Raw genomic sequence first — 24,553 nt, forward strand, 5'->3', positions numbered from 1 at the left:
CAGCGTCGCTTACCAGATCATGAAAGTGACAGTCGGAATGAGATTTCAAATCATGCAACCTCGAAAACTGTAACACGGGATATTCCGAATAGAACGACACGGGCTTAACAAATGAATCCATACAATCTAGACCATATATAATTAGCCATTCCAGAATGGGTTTTTTCAGGTTTCAAATTTTTATTCGATAATTTGGCAAAATATGTTTTGAAGCGTAGTAGTCGCCAATTTGAAATTAGTGCCGTAAAGAAAGCTGCCTTCTGATTGGCTAATGTCGACTTGGTCGGTCAAAGTTCGCACAAGGTCGGTCTGATGTGACCCGTAATGGGATGTCCCCAGATCTTTGTTTAGCGGCAACGAGAACTAAGATCTGATTTTAATGAGATTGTCATTCATATATACCTCTCTTCACTTGGTCGTAGTCAGTCCAGCTTGATAACGCTGTAATTTAAGAATCTACATCAAAACGTCGACTAACGGTATCGGGTGGTCAGGCTCGCTGACTTGGCTAATGCATGTCATCGTATCTGAATCGCGTGGATCGATGCTCATGATATCAATCACTGGATTGTCTGGTCCAGACTTTATTATTTACAGACCTCCGCCATATAGCTGAGAGGGGCGTTAAACATCAACAACCAAACAAAACAACGGCGTGGAATAACGGATGTGAAATAGCTCGGGATAGGGTTGGCCGTAAATCGGTCTGCAGAGTTGCGTCCCCTTTTAGCGACATCAGCTGCTGTGTGGTCGTGTCTGTCGGTAATTTTTAGTTTGTCATTCCGTCAAGGTAACATGCCGCGCTATGCATTGTAACTAACATAATGTTCAAAGCGTCGTGAAACACACAAGTTGCTTATCTATATTCCAAGTGATATGAAGATGAGTACTGTTTCTTTCGAGTTACTAACATATCAATGTCCAACCTGATATAATGGGAATGTTTCATTATTTGTGTGATTTGGTTACAAAATAGTTCATGCATAATTTTGAGGAACTTTATTTCTTCGTCAACAAGGATAAATTCCGTGATTGCAGCAATTCACCATACCTAATGATGCAAATTACGATCCTTTTATGTGAGCAGAGATACATCATACATTGTATGATATGATATATATGAGATATGATAGGTGTGTGAATTTGATTATATACATTAATAATGTGTGTGTGTGTGTGTGTGTGTGTGTGTGTGTGTGTGTGTGTGTGTGTGTGTGTGTGTGCCTATGTTTCTATTGAGTGGCATGTTGCTATGTGTATACACATAAACACATTTACTATGTGTATACACGTAAACACATTTGCTATGTGTATACACATAAACACATTTACTACGTGTAAACACATTTACTATGTGTATACACGTAAACACATTTGCTTAGTGTATACACATAAACACATTTACTATGTGTATACACGTAAATACATTTACTATGTGTATACACGTAAATACATTTACTATGTGTAAACACATTTACTATGTGTATACACGTAAACACATTTGCTATGTGTATACACGTAAACACATTTACTATGTGTAAACACATTTACTATGTGTATACACGTAAACACATTTGCTTAGTGTATACACATAAACACATTTACTATGTGTATACACGTAAATACATTTACTATGTGTATACACGTAAATACATTTACTATGTGTAAACACATTTACTATGTGTATACACGTAAACACATTTACTATGTGTATACACGTAAACACATTTACTATGTGTATACACGTAAACACATTTACTATGTGTATACACGTAAACACATTTACTATGTGTATACACGTAAATACATTTACTATGTGTATACACGTAAATACATTTACTATGTGTATACACGTAAATACATTAAATATGTGTATACACGTAAATACATTTATATGTGTATACACGTAAATACATTTACTATGTGTAAACACATTTACTATGTGTATACACGTAAACACATTTGCTATGTGTATACACGTAAACACATTTGCTATGTGTATACACGTAAACACATTTGCTATGTGTATACACGTAAACACATTTGCTATGTGTATACACGTAAACACATTTGCTATGTGTATACACGTAAACACATTTGCTATGTGTATACACGTAAAAACATTTGCTATGTGTATACACGTAAATACATTTACTATGTGAAAACACGTAAATACACTTACTATGTGTATACACATAAACACATTTGCTATGTGTATACACATAAACACATTTACTACGTGTATACACATGAACACATTTGCTATGTGTGTATACACATAAATACATTTGCTATGTGAATACACATAAACACATTTGCTATGTGTATAGATACGAGCACATTTGCTATGTGTATACACATAAACACATTTGCTATGTGTGTATACACATAAACACATTTGCTATGTGTGCATACACATAAACACATTTGCTATGTGTATACACATAAACACATTTTCTATGTGTATTCACATGAACACATTTACTATGTGTATACACGTAAACACATTTGCTATGTGTATACACGTAAATACATTTGCTATGTGTATACACGTAAATACATTTACTATGTGTATACACCTTAACACAATTACTATGTGTATACACGTAAACACATTTGTTATGTGTATACACGTAAATACATTTGTTATAAACGCTCGATCTGCACTCGGATGATCATCAAACAGTGTCTACTAAGGGGTGGAAATAAATGGGATGAATTCGCAGTGTCCAAGGAAGAAGGTAATTAATCCTCATAGGGAAATATGTACATGTCATTTACGCGTGGAGGTCATTTTTAAATCTGGAATTATCTTTCACGTATTTCGCTACTGATTCTGTTCATTTTCATTATTACGATAAGAGCTGTTGTTTTTGGTCTCTATCACTGCAGTGGTTTTGTTTAAGTCTGTCATGAAACGGTCGGGCATTAATTCACGTTTGTTGGGGCCCTTCAATTTGTATTGATAACGTTATCATGATTTCGACAGCGTTCCAATAATGTTATTATACAAAGAGAGCAAAAGATATGAGGGCTCGTCCGGGATTCGAACCCGGGACCTCTCGCACCCAAAGCGAGAATCATACCCCTAGACCAACGAGCCGCTCTTACTTGAATTGGGTTCACCCCTGGTTTTAGCTACACAACGGAGTCTACTTCCGTCACACGCAACTAAAAATCTAATAATAGTCTTGGAGTTTATCCAGTTGTTTGGAATTTATTTACCAACAATAACAAAGTCTTAGACTTTTAATTATTTAATATCCCCAACACAATAAGGTTTAAAGCTTGAATTCAGTGAAAACAACATAATACCGATGTGCAAACGACATCACTTACAAGAGCGCTGATGAAACTGGATATTTTTGGTACTATACGCCACATATTTTGCGCCCTTTGATCTGTTTCACAGACCGTATCCTAGTTAAGTGTTTGTTGCTAAGGGACGAACTAGTATCCGCGCAATAATATATAAGTATTCAAAATGTTGTAATTGCATTAACATATACTTTCTATTTACTTTTAACTGAATTGGTTAGATAACTGTTCGAGAATAGATCACATATGTAAAGATCATCCCTTCAAATGGGGAACTATGTTACAGTCGGAGTCATATGAAGAGTGAAAAGGGTGTTGTTGGGTTACTTCCGCTGTCAATGTAAACCACCACAGAATTTTTCCAGTGATTTATTTCTGCAACAACCTATACAGAAAGGATGGCCTCCCAAACATGGGATATACCAGATTTTGGTGTAGAAAGAAAAGGGTCATTATTTCTCCGCTCAAATGATATGAATTATGGGAGGGCCACACTCACTTCAAACTGGTAAGACATTGAAAAGTTGCTATCCTCATCCTTTGTGTTGTTTTTATTCATTATTCTTGAAGGGGGATTAAGTAGTTTCGGGTAAATTGACGGTCCTAATCAATTTGGATTGAAGTAGTTAAAACATCACTTTGTTTATCTGATACACTGTGTATTAAACTAAGTGTTAACACATAACAGAGACAATGTCTCATTTTCATACTATTAAAAATTGAAAACAGACTGTAGCCTGAGGGTCACTCTCGGTCTGTGACCCAAGATCTGACTCTATCAGCCAGACTGTGGAGTATAATCCAAGAGCCCAATCTTTAACTACGTGTATTTACAATTGTTCTAACCGAGTAAAAGATATGATAATTTGTGTTTTCACTCATTTCACTAAAAGTCATCATGTCTAAGAGGTTAGTAAGTTAACTTCGAAAAAAACTAAATTTTTCCAACGCTCGTTAGTGTAGCCAAGAGCTATTGTCAATGCTAACAGATTCACCATAACAAAGATTTATCAATAATATATAAAGATGTATGTCCAAAGGGTATATTTTTCATACAAGTAGAATTGTTCATGGTGAGTGGGCAATGCACTGCCTGTGGTTTCCTGTCGCTGATCAGCTTAGGCTTAGGCTTAATAGTGTATAGATACCTGTGTTGGTAAATGGAAATAACCAACATAAATGGTCTCTTGCTGAGCCAATAAGTTGTGTTTCTTTCCACAGATGGACTAAAATAGGAGCTGGGTGTTTCGCTTTATGTAAATACCTTGTGTTTTTACTCATCCTCCAAAGCTTACAAACCTTATGTGTGGCCGATGACTCTTTCTCTTGACAGGCATCAAGCCAGGGAAGCTGAACCCAAAGACTATGACATCAGCAAAAGTCCTGAGAGAGACTTGTGTAAAGCCACATACAGGAGGATCGGAGACGTAACAAATGGGGTAAGTCTTTAAACCACAGATAGTCTTTTGTTTGTGGTCAGACATCACTTAATTTGTTTCGGGTTGACAGGATTGGTTTACTTCATCTCAACATGCCCAAACAGCCGGGGATGTTGCTCATTACACCATTGGTTTGTCTGGCCCAGACTTCATTTTTTTAACAGGATGATGTGATCTAGCAGCGTAAAACATGTAATCAACTAACAAACAAAAAACAGTATTATGAGACCTTTGAAATGAAAACTTGGTAAATTTAATTCACATGTTTATATTTTTTTATAATTAATCTTATTTAAACCTGTTCACGGCATCTGTGGACATTACCTGTTGACTGAAGTGATTCCAGTTAAGCATTAATGTTTGTACTTAACTGACATAAGAACTTGAAAATACTACTTTAGGAGGCTTATAGTGGGGAAGTCTAGTGGAACAGTGAGTGAGTAGGGTTTAATGCCGATTTGCAGTTTTATCATTGCGTGTCATTTATGTGGGGGAAAGCCCTAATTGATGAAACCCACATTGGTGAAACCCACGAGCATGGGTATGGTACTGACAAACTTAGAAACATTATCAGGGCCACCATGATTCAAACCCTAGATAATACATATCTGGCATGCCCAAGGGATGCAAGTCTGCACTTTGAATTGTAGCACCTTCGATGACTGGGCCCCTCATGCACTCCGGGTGGTAAGAAAATAGGCTTGTCATAGTCATGCTTAAGACACAGGTTCAATTCCCCAAATTGGTAAAATGTTTAAAGCCTGTTCCTTGTGTCAAGATGTTGATGAAATATTGTTAAAAGCAGTGTAAAACAATACTCACCAGCCAGTTTTCATGCATACCGGCATGTACCCGTCGTGTAAAGATTTCTAAATCTATACTTTATTTTTCAGTCCCTGCCTATGACAACTTACCAGGACCATGCACAACAGATTAACCTGAGGAAGAACTTTGAAGAGAGGGAAACCCGCAAACCAATGATAACAATGGAGACACTAGAACACGCTCACATTGACAGGTAATTAGACAAGATGATGAAGCTACATGTATGTACTTTGTAAGGGACCTGTGAAGATCCGCTCAGAATTGGTCTTCAGCAACCCATGCTTGCCATAAAAGACGATTATGCTTGTTCAAAGAGGCAACTAACGGGATCAGGTGGTCAGGCTCACTGTCTTGGTTGATGCATGTCATCGCATCCCAATTGCGTGGATTGATTCTCATGATGTCCATCACTGGATTGCCTAGTCTAGACTCAATTGTTTACATGTGGCTGGAATATTGCTGAGTGCGGTGTAAAACAACAAACAAACAAACTTTGTGAGGTAGTCTGAGTGAGTGAGTGAGTGAGTGAGTGAGTGAGTTTAACACCACTTTGAACAGAATTCGAGTGATATCACAGCATGTCAGCTTAATGTGGGAGGAGAGCTTGAACTGATGCAGGTCTTGACATATACCATGTACACTCACTGCCAAAAGTATCGCTAATATCATATATGTTGGTTAATATATGAAGACTTACTCATATTCAAGAGTTTTTAGATTGGTTCCTCATAGAAATGTACATACCAGTATGTTGTGTGAACCAATGCTTATGAATACATCACATTTAACGTCATCCATGACTGGAGATGCACCATTAGGCTCGTGCAAGATAAGTGTGTAAAGTTTGGAATCATATGCAGCATATCGTGCTAAAAATAAAATCACTCTGTGGTAACACTTGACTGATTGTTAGTGTTCTCATTAGTCTCTTCTTACCGTACATACTGCTCTATATGTTACTATGGTTTGCGTTTCTTTTGGTGGTTAGTATAGAAGAGAGGTGAGGTGACATGGGGTTTAACGTCGCGTCCAAGATTATTACACTTATATAGCGACGTGCACGTACGTGTTTGTGTGGCTGCTTGTACTAGTTCGGACTGATGCCGATTTATAGTGCTAGCTCACTAAGATACCATGCCGCAGGTTAACATGAATACCCCACTCAGACACAGTATACTGACTCCGAGCCGACCTCTTGTTTTAGCCCCTTAATGCCGAGCGCCAGACAGGGTAACAACAAGTACCATCTTTTAACGTCTTTTGGAGTATAGAATAGAAGTTATTATAGATGGGTATATGTCATATTAGAATGGAGATAGTAAACACTGGATAATTAAGGATGAGATTTTTTTGCCCCCTTTGTGATCCTTAGGTTCAGCATCAAACCTTTACTCTTGGGTTTTTAATCGTATAGATCTTGATTATCAGTCACTAGGCGCTCCATTTTGTTTTAAGCAAATACAAGTGATATGAGTGATGGAATCTGTTTGGTTTGTCTTGGTTGTTTCTTTAATGTCGCACTCAGCAATATTCAGGTTATGTGAAGGTGGTCTGTAAATAATTGAGTCTGGACCAGACAATCCAGTGATTGATAACATGAGCAGCGATCCACACAATTGAGGTATGATGACATGCATCAACAAAGTCAACGAGCCTTACCACCCGATCCCATTAGTCGCACCTTTTGACAAGCATGGGTTGGTGAAGACCAATTCTAACCCGGATCTTCACAGATCTGTTTTGTCTATAGGAGGGATATTACTCATAACAGCTACTGGTGGCACTACGATCGAGCCTGGAAATTCTTTTATAGTCAGTTAACTAACTTGCCTTGGGAAGTTGACATTAAGCCAAGATGATAAAGCTGAAGTACTGTTCAAAGTGGCACTGCCTCCACTTCACTAACTCTAATGCCTGAAGAGCACACTTCACAATCACCATCAGTTAATTATTTCTGAATGCTCATTTGTTGCATCTCTAGGGACACTGGCACACCGAAGGAAGGATTTGGTTCTGTCCTTCCTCTTCATGACCCAGAACACAACAAGATGTACATGGAAACCACACACAAGGCAGATTTCGGAGCACCATTTCCTTATGAACCTGCACCGGTATGTGAATGCAGTTATTCCAGATTCATCAAATTTACCATGGCGGCACTGGAGCCCAGTTAACTAAAAGTACAGGATTATTGTTCCTTGGCTGTGCCAGGATCCTGGGTTCTATTTGTCCCATATTTGTCATCATATGATTATAATTTAGAAGAAACATATTTTGTAATGAATAAGTGATTTAATGGGGGCAAAATTGAGTATGATGCTGAATTTGGATTCTGCCAAATTGTGTTTTTATAAATCATAGGACCAAGTGATATTAGTGTTAACTGTTATGGCAATTAGATCATCTGTCGATAAAAAATGAAATACAAGTGTATGTAATGGTGTAAAAATACTATTTTCTGCTTGTGTATACCTGAGGTCTCAAGCCAGTGTTTTGTTGATTCAAATCTATGGCAACTTCAATTATCTAACAAAGACTTTTTCATAGTTGTAGCGCTTAGATTGGTTGTGGAACGGGAACCTGAACACCTTATGGGGAAGTCATACCATGTTGTAACCATTGTCATTGAAAATGTGTCTCTTCAATTATATTCTTCAACTGCATCACCTCAATATACTTGAACAGGAGAGGCCTCCAGATTTTGAAGATCTATCTCCAGCATACAGAAAGTGCAACTCCCAGTTTACAGACAGGGTCGACTACCGGCGTCTTGGACGCAACACATGGCAAGATGAGAGCGGAATCTACAGCAACACCCACTACAAGAGACAAGTGTACAAACCTACCAACACCATTCCAAGTACAGTACAGCTGGAGTAGTGTCAGCATCACGTGTGTGCTAATGTATATATGAAACATATTTACACAAAACCTCTTGTTTGTCTAAGTCAACACTACAACTCTATCATGTAGAGATATACTCTCCTCACCAAGGGGTTGTATTGAATTATCTGTTTATATTACATAGGTGTATTTTGGTCATCTGGTGCAAGTTTGCATAGGATAAATGTTATAGTCATGAAATGGCTGAAACGTTTAAATTGATGAAGGTGAAAATCTTGCATATGTACGCGTGACTCAGTGAGTCAGCACAACCTTTAAGGAATGTCTATCACCATAGTTTAATTTTACTTGATCACTTTCCGACCGTGTTTTACTAAAGACATTGATTTTGGGAGGCCTCTAGAAGCAAAATAGAATTCTTTTTAAATTTACCATGTGTTGCAGATATGAAGATGTTTGTTGAGGAATGTATATTAATAAATGCAAAATTCTACTTTCATTTACTTTGTTTTCAATAATACTTTGTTTCCTCCGTGACTGAATGACCAGTATTACTTTCTTTACAAAGGTCTGAGAGCATGTAAAACAGCCAGCATGAAGTGAGCGAGTGTGTGTGGTTTAACACTGATTCAATCAATACACATCAGGGTGTGTGAGGAAAGTGTCATGGTGACTGATTTACGACACCCATTGTCTGTAGAACATTTGATTGCAAAGGCTCATTACCCTGGAGCCATGACATATATATGCCTTGAAACATTTAATTGCTGTTATTTATTAGATGCTAATCCTATTTGTTAATCCCCATTTTTGTGTACATCGACCGTCTGCCAACCTGAACAGGATGTGCAAGTATGTCACTGATGATTTACTGTTTACATTTATATTTATTACTTACTAAATGTCAGGTGACCTTGGCTATATAAGCCTTGGTCCAGAGAGAGAGAAAGAAAGGTCTTACCCTTAGCCTAGCTAGGGTTAGGCAGGGTGCTCCGGAGCACCTAGACAACAACCACTACCACTATGTGCTGACCAGGCACATAGTGTCTTTTGTATGTATATATCAACATGTATAAAGTATAACTGTATATACCACAAGCCATCGTCTCCAAGTTGTCACTTCCTACTGAGAACCATACGTCGGCCCCTTGCATATACGAGTATGCAAATTGTTTATTAATCAACGTCGGACCGACACGCGTTGTTAATTTTGGTGGAGCTATCGGGTATGACAGACTTCTTAGTCTGTCCTTTCCTGTACCTCTTTGCAGCATGGCATATGGTTCACAAAACTGTAGGAAGTGACAGTCTCTTATTAAAAGGATATACTACCTTCCTGGGGGCCAATCACCAAGAACGAAGAAATGGCCTTTAACAAGATTGAAGAAAGAACAAGAACCTCTCCAATCAAGAACAAGTTCTCCGATCCCAAACCTTCCCTGCTCGAATATCTTAGCAACATTGCTAAGACTTCCCCTTCAAGATGTCGTTCCTGCACATGACCAAAGAAAAGAAGTATACACGCCTATCCCACAGAGACCCGACCACAGCCATCTTCATGCAGACCCTGCACAATACAGAAACCGCCTCACGGGCACCTACAAGATGGACACTGTGTACAAGATATCTCATTGGGACTTACTAATTTGTGTTTACTTACATGGACTCAATCAAGGATATATATTGTGTGACTGTTGAATAGTGCAACCAGGTATGTTTAATCAAAGCCAGTATATTAATGCCAAAATGTGTCTTTCCAAAATTTAGTTTTGTATGTGTGCAATATACTCCAAATTACATCTTTAGTCAAGCTAGATCTTTGAAGTTATTGTGTAGGGAATCTTTGAAATGTCTCCAGGCCACGCCAGACATATAGTTGCAGCTAGGGCCCAGACAAACCTAAGCTGTAGGGTTATCGAGTCACACCTTAAAGCTCGACTCGTAATTTCAAAAATCTATATGACAAAATTTGTTGTTTGTTACAAGGTATTAATGTGCACAGTTTGGTACAAAATTGAATGTATTGTCTAGGACTTTGAATTCAGATTAGGGATATTCTTGGGTGAGCCACCCCTACACGTATGTTTATTGTATGTCAGTATTAAGTAGTTAACAGCACAGCAGTATTCAGCATTTCAGAGTTTTGATGTCGGAATTAAGGATTTTTTTTTTCTTCTTGGGCATCGCACCCACAATATCTGGGCAAGCTCCGTCAAAGACACGGGAAGAGCACCCATTGTACTTAAAAGGGCAATAGTACCCACAAGTACCGTTTGAGTCACGCGGTAAAGCTAGACTCCTGGTTTCAAATTTCTTTATGCGAAATATTTGCTGGGATGTTTAATTTGTACTTTTTATGACATTACTCATTATCATTATGCGGTACTGAGTCACTCCTGAATTCAAAGAACCTTCTGTGATATATTTATTGAATCTGTGAAAAGCGGTAATTACCTTGTAGTGAAATTGCACATTACAAAGATCACATGGTTAGTTTTCAAACTGGCACTAATTCAAATTGGCTAGATGATCACTTTCATACCGCCATTGCATGCATATATATTTGTTGCATAAGGATTTCATGTAACTGATTTTGTTCACATTTGCATGGTTGTTTTCGTTGGTGAAAAAAAACTCACACATATCAATTTGGACTCATATAAGCTTGGGGTCCAAGCTTCACGTAACGGAGGGAAGTTGTCATGGTGACTGATTTACGACACCCATTGTCTGTAGAACATTTGATTGCAAAGGCTCATTACCCTGGAGCCATGACATATATATGCCTTGAAACATTTAATTGCTGTTATTTATTAGATGCTAATCCTATTTGTTAATCCCCATTTTTGTGTACATCGACCGTCTGCCAACCTGAACAGGATGTGCAAGTATGTCACTGATGATTTACTGTTTACATTTATATTTATTACTTACTAAATGTCAGGTGACCTTGGCTATATAAGCCTTGGTCCAGAGAGAGAGAAAGAAAGGTCTTACCCTTAGCCTAGCTAGGGTTAGGCAGGGTGCTCCAGAGCACCTAGACAACAACCACTACCACTATGTGCTGACCAGGCACATAGTGTCTTTTGTATGTATATATCAACATGTATAAAGTATAACTGTATATACCACAAGCCATCGTCTCCAAGTTGTCACTTCCTACTGAGAACCATACGTCGGCCCCTTGCATATACGAGTATGCAAATTGTTTATTAATCAACGTCGGACCGACACGCGTTGTTAAAAGCAAGAAGTGATGCAGGTCCTAGACGTTTACCACCCTGGTGAAACCCATGATCTCAGTACTCTGGTTTGCCAGCCATATCACCCAATCAACCCTTTTTGAGTAACTCTTTGTGTGTGAGAGAGTGAGTGAGGAAGAGAACAAAAGAAAGTTAAAAATTAACTGAAAATAATAAAATTGATGCCATATTGAGTATGGTCTCCTGTCACTCAAGTTACATATGCTCAAAACATGGCTCTTTATTATTCCCCCGTCATATAATGCAGGGGGATATAGCGATCAGTCAGTCTGTCCGTCCGTAATCATTTCCTTTTCCGGGGCAGAATTCGAAAACCATTCAGTGTATTTGATCGAAACTTGGCAAATCTATCAGGCACACACTGAAGTGGTGCCTTTTGATATTTCGGGATTTTTCTAATTTTTATTTTTTTAAATTTTTATGGAATGAAGTTGGACATAGACTCAATTGGGGATGGGGTTCGTTTCTGGGGCAGAATTCGAAAACCATTTAGGATATTTGATCGAAACTTGGCAAAGCTATCAGACACATACTGAAGTGGTGCCTTTTGATATTTGTTTTTAACAAATTTTTATTTTTTACAATTTTTATGGAAAGAAGTTGGACCTAGACTCCATTGGGGAACGGGTTCATTTGAGGGCCAGAATTCGAAAACCATTCAGTGGGTAAACAATGTATGCTTCTTAAAGAACATTCAACTGTTGACTCAGTACATACAGAATTGCACATTTACTAGTGTTTACTTTACAGACAGCTGCCGGGGGGATATGTCATCTTTCTGATGACTCTTGTTTATCATATTGTAATTTTTATGGGAGCACTTATTAATACAATTCATGGTGTCCTGGTATTTTTATTGAAACACATTCAAATTTTCAAAGTATTCAAAATATGTTTGTGTTCCTTTCACAATTCATTATAAAAAGACTGAATCAATATTTATTTGATACATCCTACATGCCAATAGTAAAGATCCAATTCAGTCCACATCAAACCCTAGGGGATGTGTGTATGAAATTAAATACAATTGTGGAGACAAATACATGAGAGAGACTTCGAGCCCCAAGGCCACCAGAACAAAAGAACACAAGACCTCCATCGCCAATTCTGACATGAAATCTGCAATTGGCAACACCTCATCAGCAATCCTGACCACAATAATTCCTGGCAACAGGCCAAAATTCTCCACTCCTACATCAATCACTGGAATAAATGGAAACCTGCAGAAACTATAGAAATCCAAGGAAGCATTGCGTTGTCTGCCTCACCAGTTAGTACTCCACTATTCTATAACCACTCATTACCCTGAAACGTTGCATAATGAACGAATGATTAAATATTGCTTTATGGCACATCAGCCATTTTACAGCTATTCACAAATAAAACAAGTTGACAAAATAAAAAACAATAAAGAAGTCGTCATCATGTTCTAATGTCTAAATGCCTACCAAATTAACTAAGTGTGTCAACCTCTCAGAAATTGTCATAGAGTTATCTATAAATGCTTCCATCCTTATTTACTTGTAATAATGTTAAAGAACAGTCTCAGTCCCTGAACCATAATATCTTTCCTTCTGCCCAGCCTTTTCTGTAATGCTAGTGCCCAAAATCACACCCATGACAGTGTTTTGCACCAAGTTTATAAACCTATTCATTGGGATCGCTATTAAGTAAGAGACTTCTTTCTATAGGCATTAAAACCTCTTGTGAGGTTTTACTTTCCAGTCGGGATTTTATATAATATCCCAGGGTTTTTATCGGATATTCAAGTCATATTTGCTATAATATCCCAGGGATTTTATATAATGTCCTGGGTATTTTATTAATACAACTTCCGTTCAGATTGTAACATGTAATGAAATGTAAAATCAAATGACAAATATTTTCTTTATATTCCCGAGGATCGAACTCGCAACCTTCATATCTGTAGCCTATCTGTATCTGAGGCTACAGAGGTGTTGATAAGCCTCACTGGTTTTTAGAATGTCCTTTTCAAGATCCGTACGCCAGCAACAGATATTTTATGCGCGTTTCCTAAGGTTCATAGAAAGTATGTTCGAAACATAAAAAGTTTCTTTTTCGGTTTATAAGTATGGAAAAACACTTTCCCTCAGTTTTGGTAGACAGAGCATGCCCTGGGGGTTGGGAAAAACCGAGGGGGCTTCGCCCTTTGGTTTTTCCCTCACCCCAGGGCATGCTCTGTCTACCAAAACCTTGTAAGCGTGTTTTCTCCAATACAGAGACCTGTATCACTGGACAAGGCATGTTTCTACATGAATATTTCCGGTTACATCAGTCAGTTTATTGCAAAAATTAACTGTGGAGACTAGAAATATATTGGCTACACTGTTAGCAAGAAATCTGTGTGTGGCATCATGCTTTGTGAGATGCTGTCTAAATGAGTTACATGGTGAAGTAATTTTGAACACTCTCCATAAAAATACTCCACTGATTTACACATCCACAAACAAATACACAATACTTTTTTCTAAAATTTTATTTCTGTTTTGACATCTTAGTACATCCAGTTAGTGACATGCATTGTATGTGCCGCTGGTAAGTTCAATCACAGAATGTCGGCCAGTTGAAATGTTATAAAAATGAGCCACATAAAAGTATTAAAACATATAATAGAAAATGTAGCACCAAATTCTTGTGGATTACTAACTAAATGTACCATAACATGAAAACAGGGGAATTACCTGTGGCATCAAATAGACATTGTTAAAATTTGCAGAATCAGCTAAAAACAAATATGAAACGAAACAATTTTCATCTCAAACTGACATAACATTATTCATAAAATTTGCAAATTTGAAATACACTGAGATGAACCATACTTGAGCATCCATTGATGCCAACAGGAGGGAGTGACTACATACATAAATATCTGACATGTCAAAGATAATTCACCATCTGGAGTCCCCTAAATTACTGGCCTCTTGTATGCTACAGTGTAACAGGTGAATTGACAAATAAAATAAATTGTGGATTTCTTTTGATTTGTACAAATTGACATAAATGCTCACACATGACTAAAGGAACAGTAAAATGGTTGGTGGAAATTGGCTTGCTGCTCGTGAGCTTGCTCCAAACTAACACCGAGATAATCCTGCGTTTTCATTTATCATACTGCAATCTTGACATACTCTATCAACTTCTAATTAACAGAGATTATAAGCAGAGTGTGTTTCCATATTGTAAATATCATATATTAGGAATAAAATTGTATTATGCGAACCCATGGCGTGTATACATATTTTGTATTCCTGACATATGTCTACAATGCAGGAACACACAAGGGTATAATTCTTTTTATCAAATCATATAATTCATAAGACATTATTTCAGTGCTTGAAATACAATGATATGAAAACAATGATAGAGTGAACTGCCTCAATTATCTTACAGCGCCAAATGATTTGAATTTGCCTGTGTAAAGAACATCCACACATGGGATTATGAGTAACAGTTAATTGAGCAAGTAGACATTGCATCGATATAAGCGGCTTATCAAAAGTAATTAAAACCATTTAAACCTTCATGAAAACAAAAAAATGATATTGTAAATGTATTAAAAAGTGCATAAAAACGTGTTAGCTATAACAGTAAAACTCATTCTCAGCATATCAGGATATAAGCTGTAAATATATCCATCAATAAACACATTTATACCCAAAGATTTCCTGAACAGAAATTAAAATTAGTTTACATGCCAAAAACCTTAACAATGAGGAAGATTTAATTCAAATATAATTCTTAATATTTTTTTTTTTTACAGCAGTCTATATCCTGATATGCTACAAGAAATATCTGCAAGATGTCAGATACTGGACACTAAAACTACATACATATTTTGATGTGGGAAATGACTTAGAAAAACTTTCCTGAATGAAATGAGAACATCCTTTAAAACACATACCCCAAAATAAAATCTAAAATATTCATTTGTTGGACGAATCACAGCACTGATTTTTTTTTTGTAGTAACAGGAACCAGTCACATCTCTCTCCTACATCAAAATATTGATCAGGGATGGGAGGGGAGGGTTTGAAATCATCATCAGGGCATTTTCAGGTTGCCATGGTTACAATTCAGATTCCAATCTTTGGTGGCATTATTGTTTACAACACTGCATGTAAGTTTTGATCTATGATCAGTTTCTAAGACCTCCTGATTAGTTCCTTCTGTTGGTAGCTGATACATGTACACAAGGCACTGAAAGAAACTGCATTATGATTCTATCATATGAACAGTTTCTTTTACTGCCAAGTGATGTATATATGCTAGGAACAAAGGGAAACTGCATATGCTAAGTTTCTTTTGATGCTAATATATGTTGACAAACATAAATCATGTGTATGATGCTGAGTTAATAAATGTCACTGAATGGGAAGGTAAAATGTTTCTAATATTTCTCCTTGATAGAAAATCAGTGACTTAGGATGAAATGCTTGCAACATGTTCACAGTAAAATGTATTTGAATAATTAAAAGTAACATTCTCCTCCCAACATTCATCAACATTTGATCAAATGTCACTGTAATTGACCCTTTTTTAAAATATATCGGATCAACCAGTTGTTTGCACAAGTGCAAATCTGCATCATATCAAACAACATAACATAACACAACACAAAACAAAGTTCCAGCAATGTTGTCCTTATGTCATAGTCTGACTCAGTTCATGCTCTTGTATACCCCATAATGCTTGTTAGGTTTCAGTAATATCAGAGTTGAGGGACACTCCCCCATATTGGGCATGAACAAATTGCAACTTCAACATTAACATATTTGAAAACACATGAAAACAAAACATAGATAAACAAACATATTGGCACATATATGACACCCAGCATACACTGATGTACAATTCATCAGGAGATTAAACATAATAATTTATGTATGTATGTAACCATGGCAACTGATATATTATGCTGAGCTTTAGTTGACTGGGCAGGAATCCATCTTGACACTGCCAATGGCACTTCCAGAGCCAATGTATTGCATTTTCCCGTCAAGCTGCACATTCCGTATACAGCCCACAAAGCTGGTCTTGGCATCAATACCCTTGGCAGAGTAGTCTGGGGAAGACAAAAATGGAGACACTAAAGTTTCAGCTTCTCTTTTTTCTTCTTCATACCATCTACATGATCATACAGTTTATTACTCTTTACGAATTTGAAAAAATTCAAAGTCACCATAATTATGCAAACAATATAAGAAACTAGCATTAATGTGTTCACAAATGTATTTCTTTAGAGAAATGTTTAGTTCATTTTCCTTATTTGCCTAGTTTTAAGGGAAACTGAACAAGGGAGGTAATTTTTCTCACCTGGTGCACCACCAATGAAGAGTGGATCATTTGTGTCCGCTGCGGACACTCCAGGTTTGCCCTGTCCGATGGGGGCAGTGACACCATCGACCTCCAGCTTCACAACCTCTTTGGCCTTTATAGCTGAAGCAAAAACAACACAGGCTCATCTACATGCAGGAACATTGCAGTGGGGATTTTATGCAACTTCAAGTCTTCTGTACACAAAACTTGTATTATGAGCAAACTTCTAGTTACACACACATGTACACTATCAATAATATTTCTACATTAAAAGCAATCATTACCACACCAACAAAGTATATTCCAAATTACTGTTGACAAACAGTGGTTGGAGGTTGTTGTCTGGAAGCATTGTCTTACCTTTGATGACGTGCCACTTGCCATCACAGAGAGAATTGGATGTGGAAGGTGTGAAACTAGTTGTGATGGCTCCCATGCCATTGTCAGCTCTCAAGATGATCTGGAAAAAATACAGTTGATCAATACCCATCACTGTTGAACTGTTGAACATACATACCATCAAGAAAGCAGGTAAGCAAATGGGTGTCACAGTTCCTGGTGAGCAATGAAGTGAAGCAGGTGACCAAAGCTTAATGGTGCAAACAGAAATCCATTATGTTTTGTTTTATTTATTTAAACATATTTTATTCACAAGAATGGGGGGGAAATGTCAGGGTATAAAAGCATTTATATTGCTACCAGATACGGATCATTATGAATGTCACACATCATGACTAGCAATCTGGTCAGGAACCTTAAGAAGATCATTATAATTGCCATAACAAGAGACATTCAGAATTCATATACCCAAGAAAGCTCTTATAAAACACCTGGCAAGTTTGAAAAACATTTGGCACCCAATGAACTAAATTATATTGTCATTAGAGTATGTGATTAGAAATATTGTAACCTTGCACATACATATCCAGTGACAATAGTTTGCTTACCTTGCCATCCACCATCTGCAATACTAAGTAGTCTCCTCTGCCATGGACTGCCAGAATCAAACCAGTTACTGACCTAGGTTTGATTTCTACACGTATCAGGAGGTCAAGGCCAACCTTGAACTTGTCATCTGAAACAATTATTTCAAACACCATTTGAGAACACTTTATTCGGAAAAACGTCCTGCATTCCTATTTTGAGGTGCCAATGAGATGTACATGTTAAACAACATGATTATCACTTGCGCTATCAGTACTAAGACTAAAAAAAAATCTTAGTTCTCAGGCGCCGCCGCATCATTGCCTAAGAACCAATGTTTTTCAAGCCTAATATAGCAACAATTTCCAGAACTCATTTGGTTTAACAGAAGCCTATGAGTGGCATACACAGGGTGACCATAGCCAGGAGTGGCCTCACAATAAGACAATCATAGATGGTCCTACAATAAGCACACAGATTATTTACCTCAAATCAAGAAAATAAAATGCAGGTCTATTGTGTTGAGAGGTTCGGCTATTGTTGGCAGTATAAATTATTCACATATAGAAGCACATAATCATGACATCTTTTCTTTGTGCCAGGATGATCCAGTTGTTCATTAGTGTGTAAACTCACATAATTTGACATATCCTCCATCAGCTGTGAAGAAGGAGCCAGCCTCCATCGCATTCGAGCAAGGCTTGATAGCAGTCTGCACTGATGGTGCACCAAACATCTTATCGTTTATCTTGAAGTTCTTCAGGCAACCAATGAAACTGCCAGAGACGTCCTACAAATATCATTATCATATCTCCATGTCAGGGTGATGAAATCTGATTGGTTCACATGATAAATACTATGAATCCTGCCTGGGAGGGAAATAAGTTTCTGAGCGGGAGAATAAATCCATTATACACAGCCAAGAAGACAGGGTGCACATGGATTTCTGGGCAGGAGAATAAATCCCTTGTACCCTGCTTCAAAGTAAAAGGCTGCATGCTTTTTCAGTCATTGATAGTCATGTGACATAGGACAAGTTAACATCAGCTTAATCGAACAAGGTGTTTTCTATCAATATTAATTCTTTTACAATGGCAGATAAAAACATATTGGTAAGATTATTTCATTGTAGCAGTATCACGAGGGGTATATGTCATTTTATGCAAGTGGCATGAAACCACATGTACCCCGAGGGATAATGCTATGTTTTATACTCTTCAAAAAAAAGAAACTTAATACAGATATTTTTGGCCATAAAAGCAAAATTAGAGGAAATGTGTTTAATGTGTTATAGTGTCAGTGACAAATTTCCCAGATCAAAATGATCACAAGAAGGACAAGCAAACCAAAAGTCGGGAAACATGTAGGATTTGGAAAAATACACCTTGTGCATTAACAAAATGGGCCACTATGTAGGGTATTAAAGTACAGGGTTTTTGATTGCCTGGCATCTGTGTCAATCGAACAGTGACAGTTCAACAACATGCCAAGATTAACAGAAGTGCAAAGAAACAATGTCATAGGCCGCTTGCTGGCAGGGGAATCAGGGGATCAGATGTAGCCAGGGTTTTCAATGAAGCGCCCAGCACTATCACAAGGCTATGGGATCAGTTTCAAACAGCATGGGTCAACATGTGATCGGCCAAGGTCGGGACGACCGAGAGTAAACAACCAACGCAACTGTGTATTCCAGCAGGACAAAGGACAATGCTCAACCGCATACAGCACAGATCACAAGAGACCTGTCTATACAACAACAATGTTGATGTTCTCCCCTGGCCCTCCAGATCCCCGGATTTGAAACCGATAGAGCACCTGTGGGATGAATTGGATAGACGGCTATGTCGATGTCAACCACAACCCCCAACCTTTTGCGTTGCAGGCCGAGTGGGCTACCATTCCCCAGGATGTGATTAGCATGCTCGTCTCTTCCATGGGCAGGAGATGTCAGACCGGGGGACATACGCATTATTGATGGTAGCTGAGCTACACCTTGGACTTTTCCAATGTACCAATCACTGTGATGACTACAATCACCAAGCGTTCTCTTCACAACATTTCTGCTCAATACCGTGTATGGTTCCTCATATAAATGTATTTTTCTACCTCACACAAATCTGTTTTACATTTCTTTTTTTAAAGAGTATATAATGTTCACTTTTCATGTGTGTTTAAGATTGTTTAATAACCAAAAGTGAATGCACAATAACTCATTTTTCTGAAAGGCAATTTTGGACTGACAAAAGAAGCATGATAATCTACCACAGATTGAACACCATCTTCCAGATTTCCTACCTTTAGATTATTGGCAGCTTTCTTCTTCAGGTCCATGGGAATGCCACCCACAAAGTAAGGTGTCCGTACGTTGATGGATCTGGTACGCCCAATGGACCGTCCATAACCTACTATCTCTCCATTAATCTCCAAAGTACCAAGTGTTTGGGCCCTGGAGAAACTCACCTGGAGGAGAAAACAATCCATCAGAAACTAGCTAAAACACTGTGCAGTCAAGAAAATACTTTTCATCACTTGTGACAGACCTTTTCATTATTCTTAATTCTATAAAATCTTAAATAAAACTAAATACATCAGAAATGACTGGTTAGTGAAGACTTACTTTATGCCACTGTCCATCGTTATATTTGTTGGGGCTTGTTACCACGGCAGCCCCGCTGCCACAATTGAAGGAGTACACCACTTGGCCTCCCTTTATGAGCAAAGCAATGTGATCAATGTGGCGGCTGTCAGCCATGTACATGATGATGCCATCCTCTGCTGTAGTCTTAAAGTGGCATTCAAACAGTGATCTGGAAACAATACAATTAAATATATGTAATAGCCAGTAAAATTTGACTTAAAGTCAACTCAACAAATTTACAAGAAATTTTAAACAATATCAATGTTGTTGCATGAGAGTGTCATTTGAAAAAAACTGACCTAATCCTGAATCTTGATGGCAGTTTCTTGTACTCCTCTCGACTATCCGCGGTCGACCCAAATCTGGTTCCATCAATCACGCCCTCTGCCATCATGTCTGGGCGGTCAGGGAGAGCACACTGACCTGGCACTGCCACATCGGGTGTCTCGGTCACAGCTGAAAGGAGGCACAATATCAAGTAGGAAAAGTAATAAAATCCACAGTACATTCTACTTAATATGTTAAGGAGAGATCAAGTGAAACCATGACATTTCAACAACATAACTAGAACATATAATTTGATCCTATTACAACCATAGTAATTCAGCAAGTATGAACAGAACACTTTAGTTTGAGCCAAAAGACTCACTCTCCTCCTCGATGTCTGGCTTGGTCTGAGATGTTGGCTTGAGTTGAATGTCCACACCCAGCTCCCCACTCACGAGACATCCAGCCAAATTGGCACCAGAACGGTCACTCTCCTGTATACTGGCGAAGTTCACAAACCTGCAGAGAGAAACACATAATGCAGATACCAATGATTTGTATGTGACTGTTGACAATCAAAGCAAAACTGGCCTCTCAAAATCAGACTTGCCTGTATTTGTTTAAGCCATGGTTCAGCTGGATATGTTTCAAGAGAAGGTAGAAGCATATACCCTCATACTTATAGTATCATATTTGTCTTACATCAGTGTTCTCTTTGACATAACTTATATCAGCATGTTGTTCAGGGGAGCAATGATACTCTAAAATACAAATCAAATGGCAAATAACACAAAACACATTGACCTTATCTTCAGGATGTGTACTAGAAGCAAAAAGACTAAGATTATCAAGATCTAAAATGTGAAACATCTGCCAAGAATATGTGAACTTGTAAATTTTACAATAAATTGTATATTTATATCCTTATCCTATCTCACACTATATGCATTTCTCTTTCTTCTTCGATCCTCTATGTACGATTCGAAGATGATGCTATGAGAGTGTAGGAATTTGACGATGGGCCTGGTGAGGCGGGTAAATAGCCACGAGGCCTAAGAAATTCAAACTGGGAGCATCTTCCATTGGTAACGGTGGCCAAGGAAAAAGAATCAAAGGAAATGTTGGTGCTCCCATATGTAAATATGTGTCCTGTAGATCTAAACTGATCATGAAATCACCAGGATAGAGCAAACATGTGTAACAGCATGATAGACATCTGGAAGTGAATAGGTATGACTTGTTGAACAGTTTCATGTTGAAAATAAGGCAGAGTTGAAAACTGTCCTTTTTCTGAACCATAAAATATCGGAGAATAGAAACTTGTAGTTGTCAAGCCATGCCCAGGCATTCTATCTAATTTTTGGTTTGTAACATTTCTATGTCTTCTGTGAGGATGGGAAGATGTTTGACAGGAGGTTGGAAACGGAACGTCCACCTATTTTACTGACACCTTGTCCTTGATGGCCTCTTCTCTGGCCACGAAATAAGCTGGATCTCAAACTGAGCACTTCCCAAAGATCCAGTTGGATGAGCATGAAAGCTTACAGTCCTGTTGTTGTTACTCTAGCCGAGTAAATCGACCGTCACCTGAAGAGAAGTGTCCCTTTGGACATCTTGAGCCATCCCTTGGATACATCCAGCGAGTAAAGAGTGGGAAGACCATGGTAATTGGTAAAGTCAGTTCTTGAACGGTGGGTACCCGGAACAATGTTGGAGAACTCCCTGTCGTCGCAAAGTGGTGACGGATGCTGCATGGTGGACCAAAAGATCCAGAATGCCCGTCATCTTGACTTGGATCAAGTCAATTGCACCACGAATGCAGGCTTCTTCCGGAGAGGATGCATGATCCAATACCATGTGGAGATCGTCTATCGTCGAAAGAATGGTAGAAACTAGGGGCAACATATGACGAATCCAGACCCAGATGAACTTAAGCTCTGTCAACTACTAAAGAGAAGGAGAAAGAATGCTTCGATGCCAAAGTGGCGATGTCTCCGTCCAATTCAGGGGCTGAAGTGGAAATGCCATGAGAACCCATCTCCTCCGATACGAAACGAGGAGACTGTACCAGTAATCGATTGCATAATTGACGGAAAGAAACCGAAAGTGAGTGAGTCAGTGAGTATGGTTTTATGCCGCTTTTAGCAATATTCCAGCAATATCACGGCAGGGGACACCGGAAATGGGCTTCACACATTGAAACCGGGTTGTCGGCGTGACGAGTGAATGCTTTAACCATCAGGCCACCCGACCGCCCCAAAAACCGAAAGCCTTGTCTATATTGGAGGGAGGGACAAAAAGGAAGGCAGAAGTACACTTCTGGAGCTGGAGCTGGAGCTGGAGCTGGAGCTTATGTGCATCCCAGATGGTGTAGCTAGGATTCCGCGAAGTAGGAAGTGACTATGTGGAGCACTGTAAAGTCGCTGTGGGCTCTGGTACAGTCTTAACCAGAGTACATGTACATCGAACCTGAGGAGGAGAACCCGAGTGACGTAAAGAAGCAAGTGTCATGTGTGTTCTTAGGTGAAGGACATCGGCTAACTGTGGCTGAGCAGCGAGGGTTGTTTCTGTGGGTAAGGCTTGGTCAAGGGAAGTAGTCCAGGTAGTCAGGATCATAAGAATACCCTTGCCCATGAACTGAGGATAGCGATTCCAATCTTGTGTCAGATTAGCTTATGCAAGGTCTCTTGTGAAGTGAGTCACTTTTTAGATGTTCGTCTATTCTTTGATGTTCATTGAACCTTAATCGAAGGGTGAGTCCTTGATGATTGCCAATCCGCAGACAATCGCCGATCCCTGGAGGTCTGATGAACCTTAGGTGCAGAGTCGGTGAGGTTCGCCAATCCTCCACTGATATGAATCAGATACACGGACTGTGGACGGGAGCTTTCCCATTGAGTGCTGTTTCGTAGATTGAACCTAACCAGGGGATTGCCGATGTTCGTGAGAACCGTGATCTGGAGAAGATCTCTCATGAGATTAATGATGAGAACGAGAACAGTGAGGTGTAGATGATGTAGTCATAAAGGTAAAGACAAAACATCTGTAGGGATATTCACGGAGGCTACAGTCGTGGGAATCCCTTCCCATGACAGACTCTTTGAGTTGTCAATAACTGAAGAGGAGGGCAATGGAGAGACATTCCGAACCTCTGAAGGGTTTGTCAAATCTAAAACGCCCATGGCTGATGCTGCAATAAGTTTAGAGGAATCTGAAGTAGCTGAGGAAGCCTTACAGACGTCCGCATCTGAAGATGGGTTCACCAAGGTAGACAAGAGGAGGTTCGTAGAATGTGGTTCAGTGGTCACAGTCCAGACATCATCTTCCTCATCATCATTCGAGATAACAGGGATCAGAGGGCTTGAAGTAGACCCGTTCAACGAAGTCATGGATGATTTTGCCCACTTCCTCATCTGCTTGGAAGGAGTCTTCTTCAACTTTGTTGTTTTCCCCATAAATTTTGCCATTGATCCTGCTACTTAAAGATGCACAGATTGTTCGTCCATGATGTCACTGCGAGAAAAGCACTGAGAAGAACTTGAAAAATCCACATGTAAATACACAAGAAAAATGTCAAAGAGTCTCTGTAAGAAACAGGATGACGTGGCTACAAAAATTATGTGTTCAGCATGTGTAGGTCAATCAGCGTATGGAGTGAGGGTGACCTAGATTGTTGGGGGTGACCATGGGGATGCTAG

General features: G+C 38.7%; 2 protein-coding genes and 1 non-coding gene across 3 annotated transcripts in view; 1 reads left to right on the forward strand and 2 right to left on the reverse strand.

The window, feature by feature from the left end:
* Window positions 1-3,031: 3,031 nt before the first annotated feature.
* On the reverse strand, window positions 3,032-3,103 carry Trnap-ugg (transfer RNA proline (anticodon UGG)). The gene has a single exon. It is a non-coding gene; the product is annotated as a tRNA-Pro (tRNA).
* Window positions 3,104-3,653: 550 nt separating this feature from the next.
* Window positions 3,654-8,904, forward strand: LOC139479768 (cilia- and flagella-associated protein 95-like). The gene is made up of 5 exons (XM_071262624.1): window positions 3,654-3,826; window positions 4,652-4,757; window positions 5,651-5,775; window positions 7,564-7,693; window positions 8,268-8,904. Exons 1-5 carry the CDS (start codon window positions 3,717-3,719, stop codon window positions 8,460-8,462), a joined length of 666 nt encoding a protein of 221 aa, XP_071118725.1. The 5' UTR covers window positions 3,654-3,716; the 3' UTR covers window positions 8,463-8,904.
* Window positions 8,905-14,199: 5,295 nt separating this feature from the next.
* Window positions 14,200-24,553, reverse strand: part of LOC139480317 (laminin subunit alpha-like) — a 100,065-nt gene continuing 89,711 nt past the window's right edge. The window contains exons 66-74 of the mRNA XM_071263370.1: window positions 21,238-21,374; window positions 20,888-21,044; window positions 20,568-20,757; window positions 20,246-20,410; window positions 18,587-18,740; window positions 17,974-18,101; window positions 17,387-17,486; window positions 17,024-17,146; window positions 14,200-16,772 (exon numbers count right to left, since the gene is read on the reverse strand). Coding sequence (XP_071119471.1) covers window positions 16,633-16,772; window positions 17,024-17,146; window positions 17,387-17,486; window positions 17,974-18,101; window positions 18,587-18,740; window positions 20,246-20,410; window positions 20,568-20,757; window positions 20,888-21,044; window positions 21,238-21,374 — 1,294 coding nt within the window. The 3' untranslated portion in view covers window positions 14,200-16,632. The remainder of the gene's footprint in view (window positions 16,773-17,023; window positions 17,147-17,386; window positions 17,487-17,973; window positions 18,102-18,586; window positions 18,741-20,245; window positions 20,411-20,567; window positions 20,758-20,887; window positions 21,045-21,237; window positions 21,375-24,553) is intronic.

The sequence above is a fragment of the Haliotis cracherodii genome, unplaced genomic scaffold (genome assembly GCF_022045235.1).
Source record: "Haliotis cracherodii isolate W230 unplaced genomic scaffold, xgHalCrac1.p SCAF_4, whole genome shotgun sequence".
Classification (NCBI taxonomy): domain Eukaryota; kingdom Metazoa; phylum Mollusca; class Gastropoda; order Lepetellida; family Haliotidae; genus Haliotis; species Haliotis cracherodii.

Coding starts and splice junctions, on each gene's coding strand:
- LOC139479768 (XM_071262624.1), top strand. CDS start 3,717: ATGGCCTCCCAAACATGGGATATACCAGATTTTGGTGTAGAAAGAAAA. Junction 3,827..4,651: donor GCCACACTCACTTCAAACTG/GTAAGACATTGA, acceptor TTCTCTTGACAG/GCATCAAGCCAGGGAAGCTG. Junction 4,758..5,650: donor TCGGAGACGTAACAAATGGG/GTAAGTCTTTAA, acceptor TTTATTTTTCAG/TCCCTGCCTATGACAACTTA.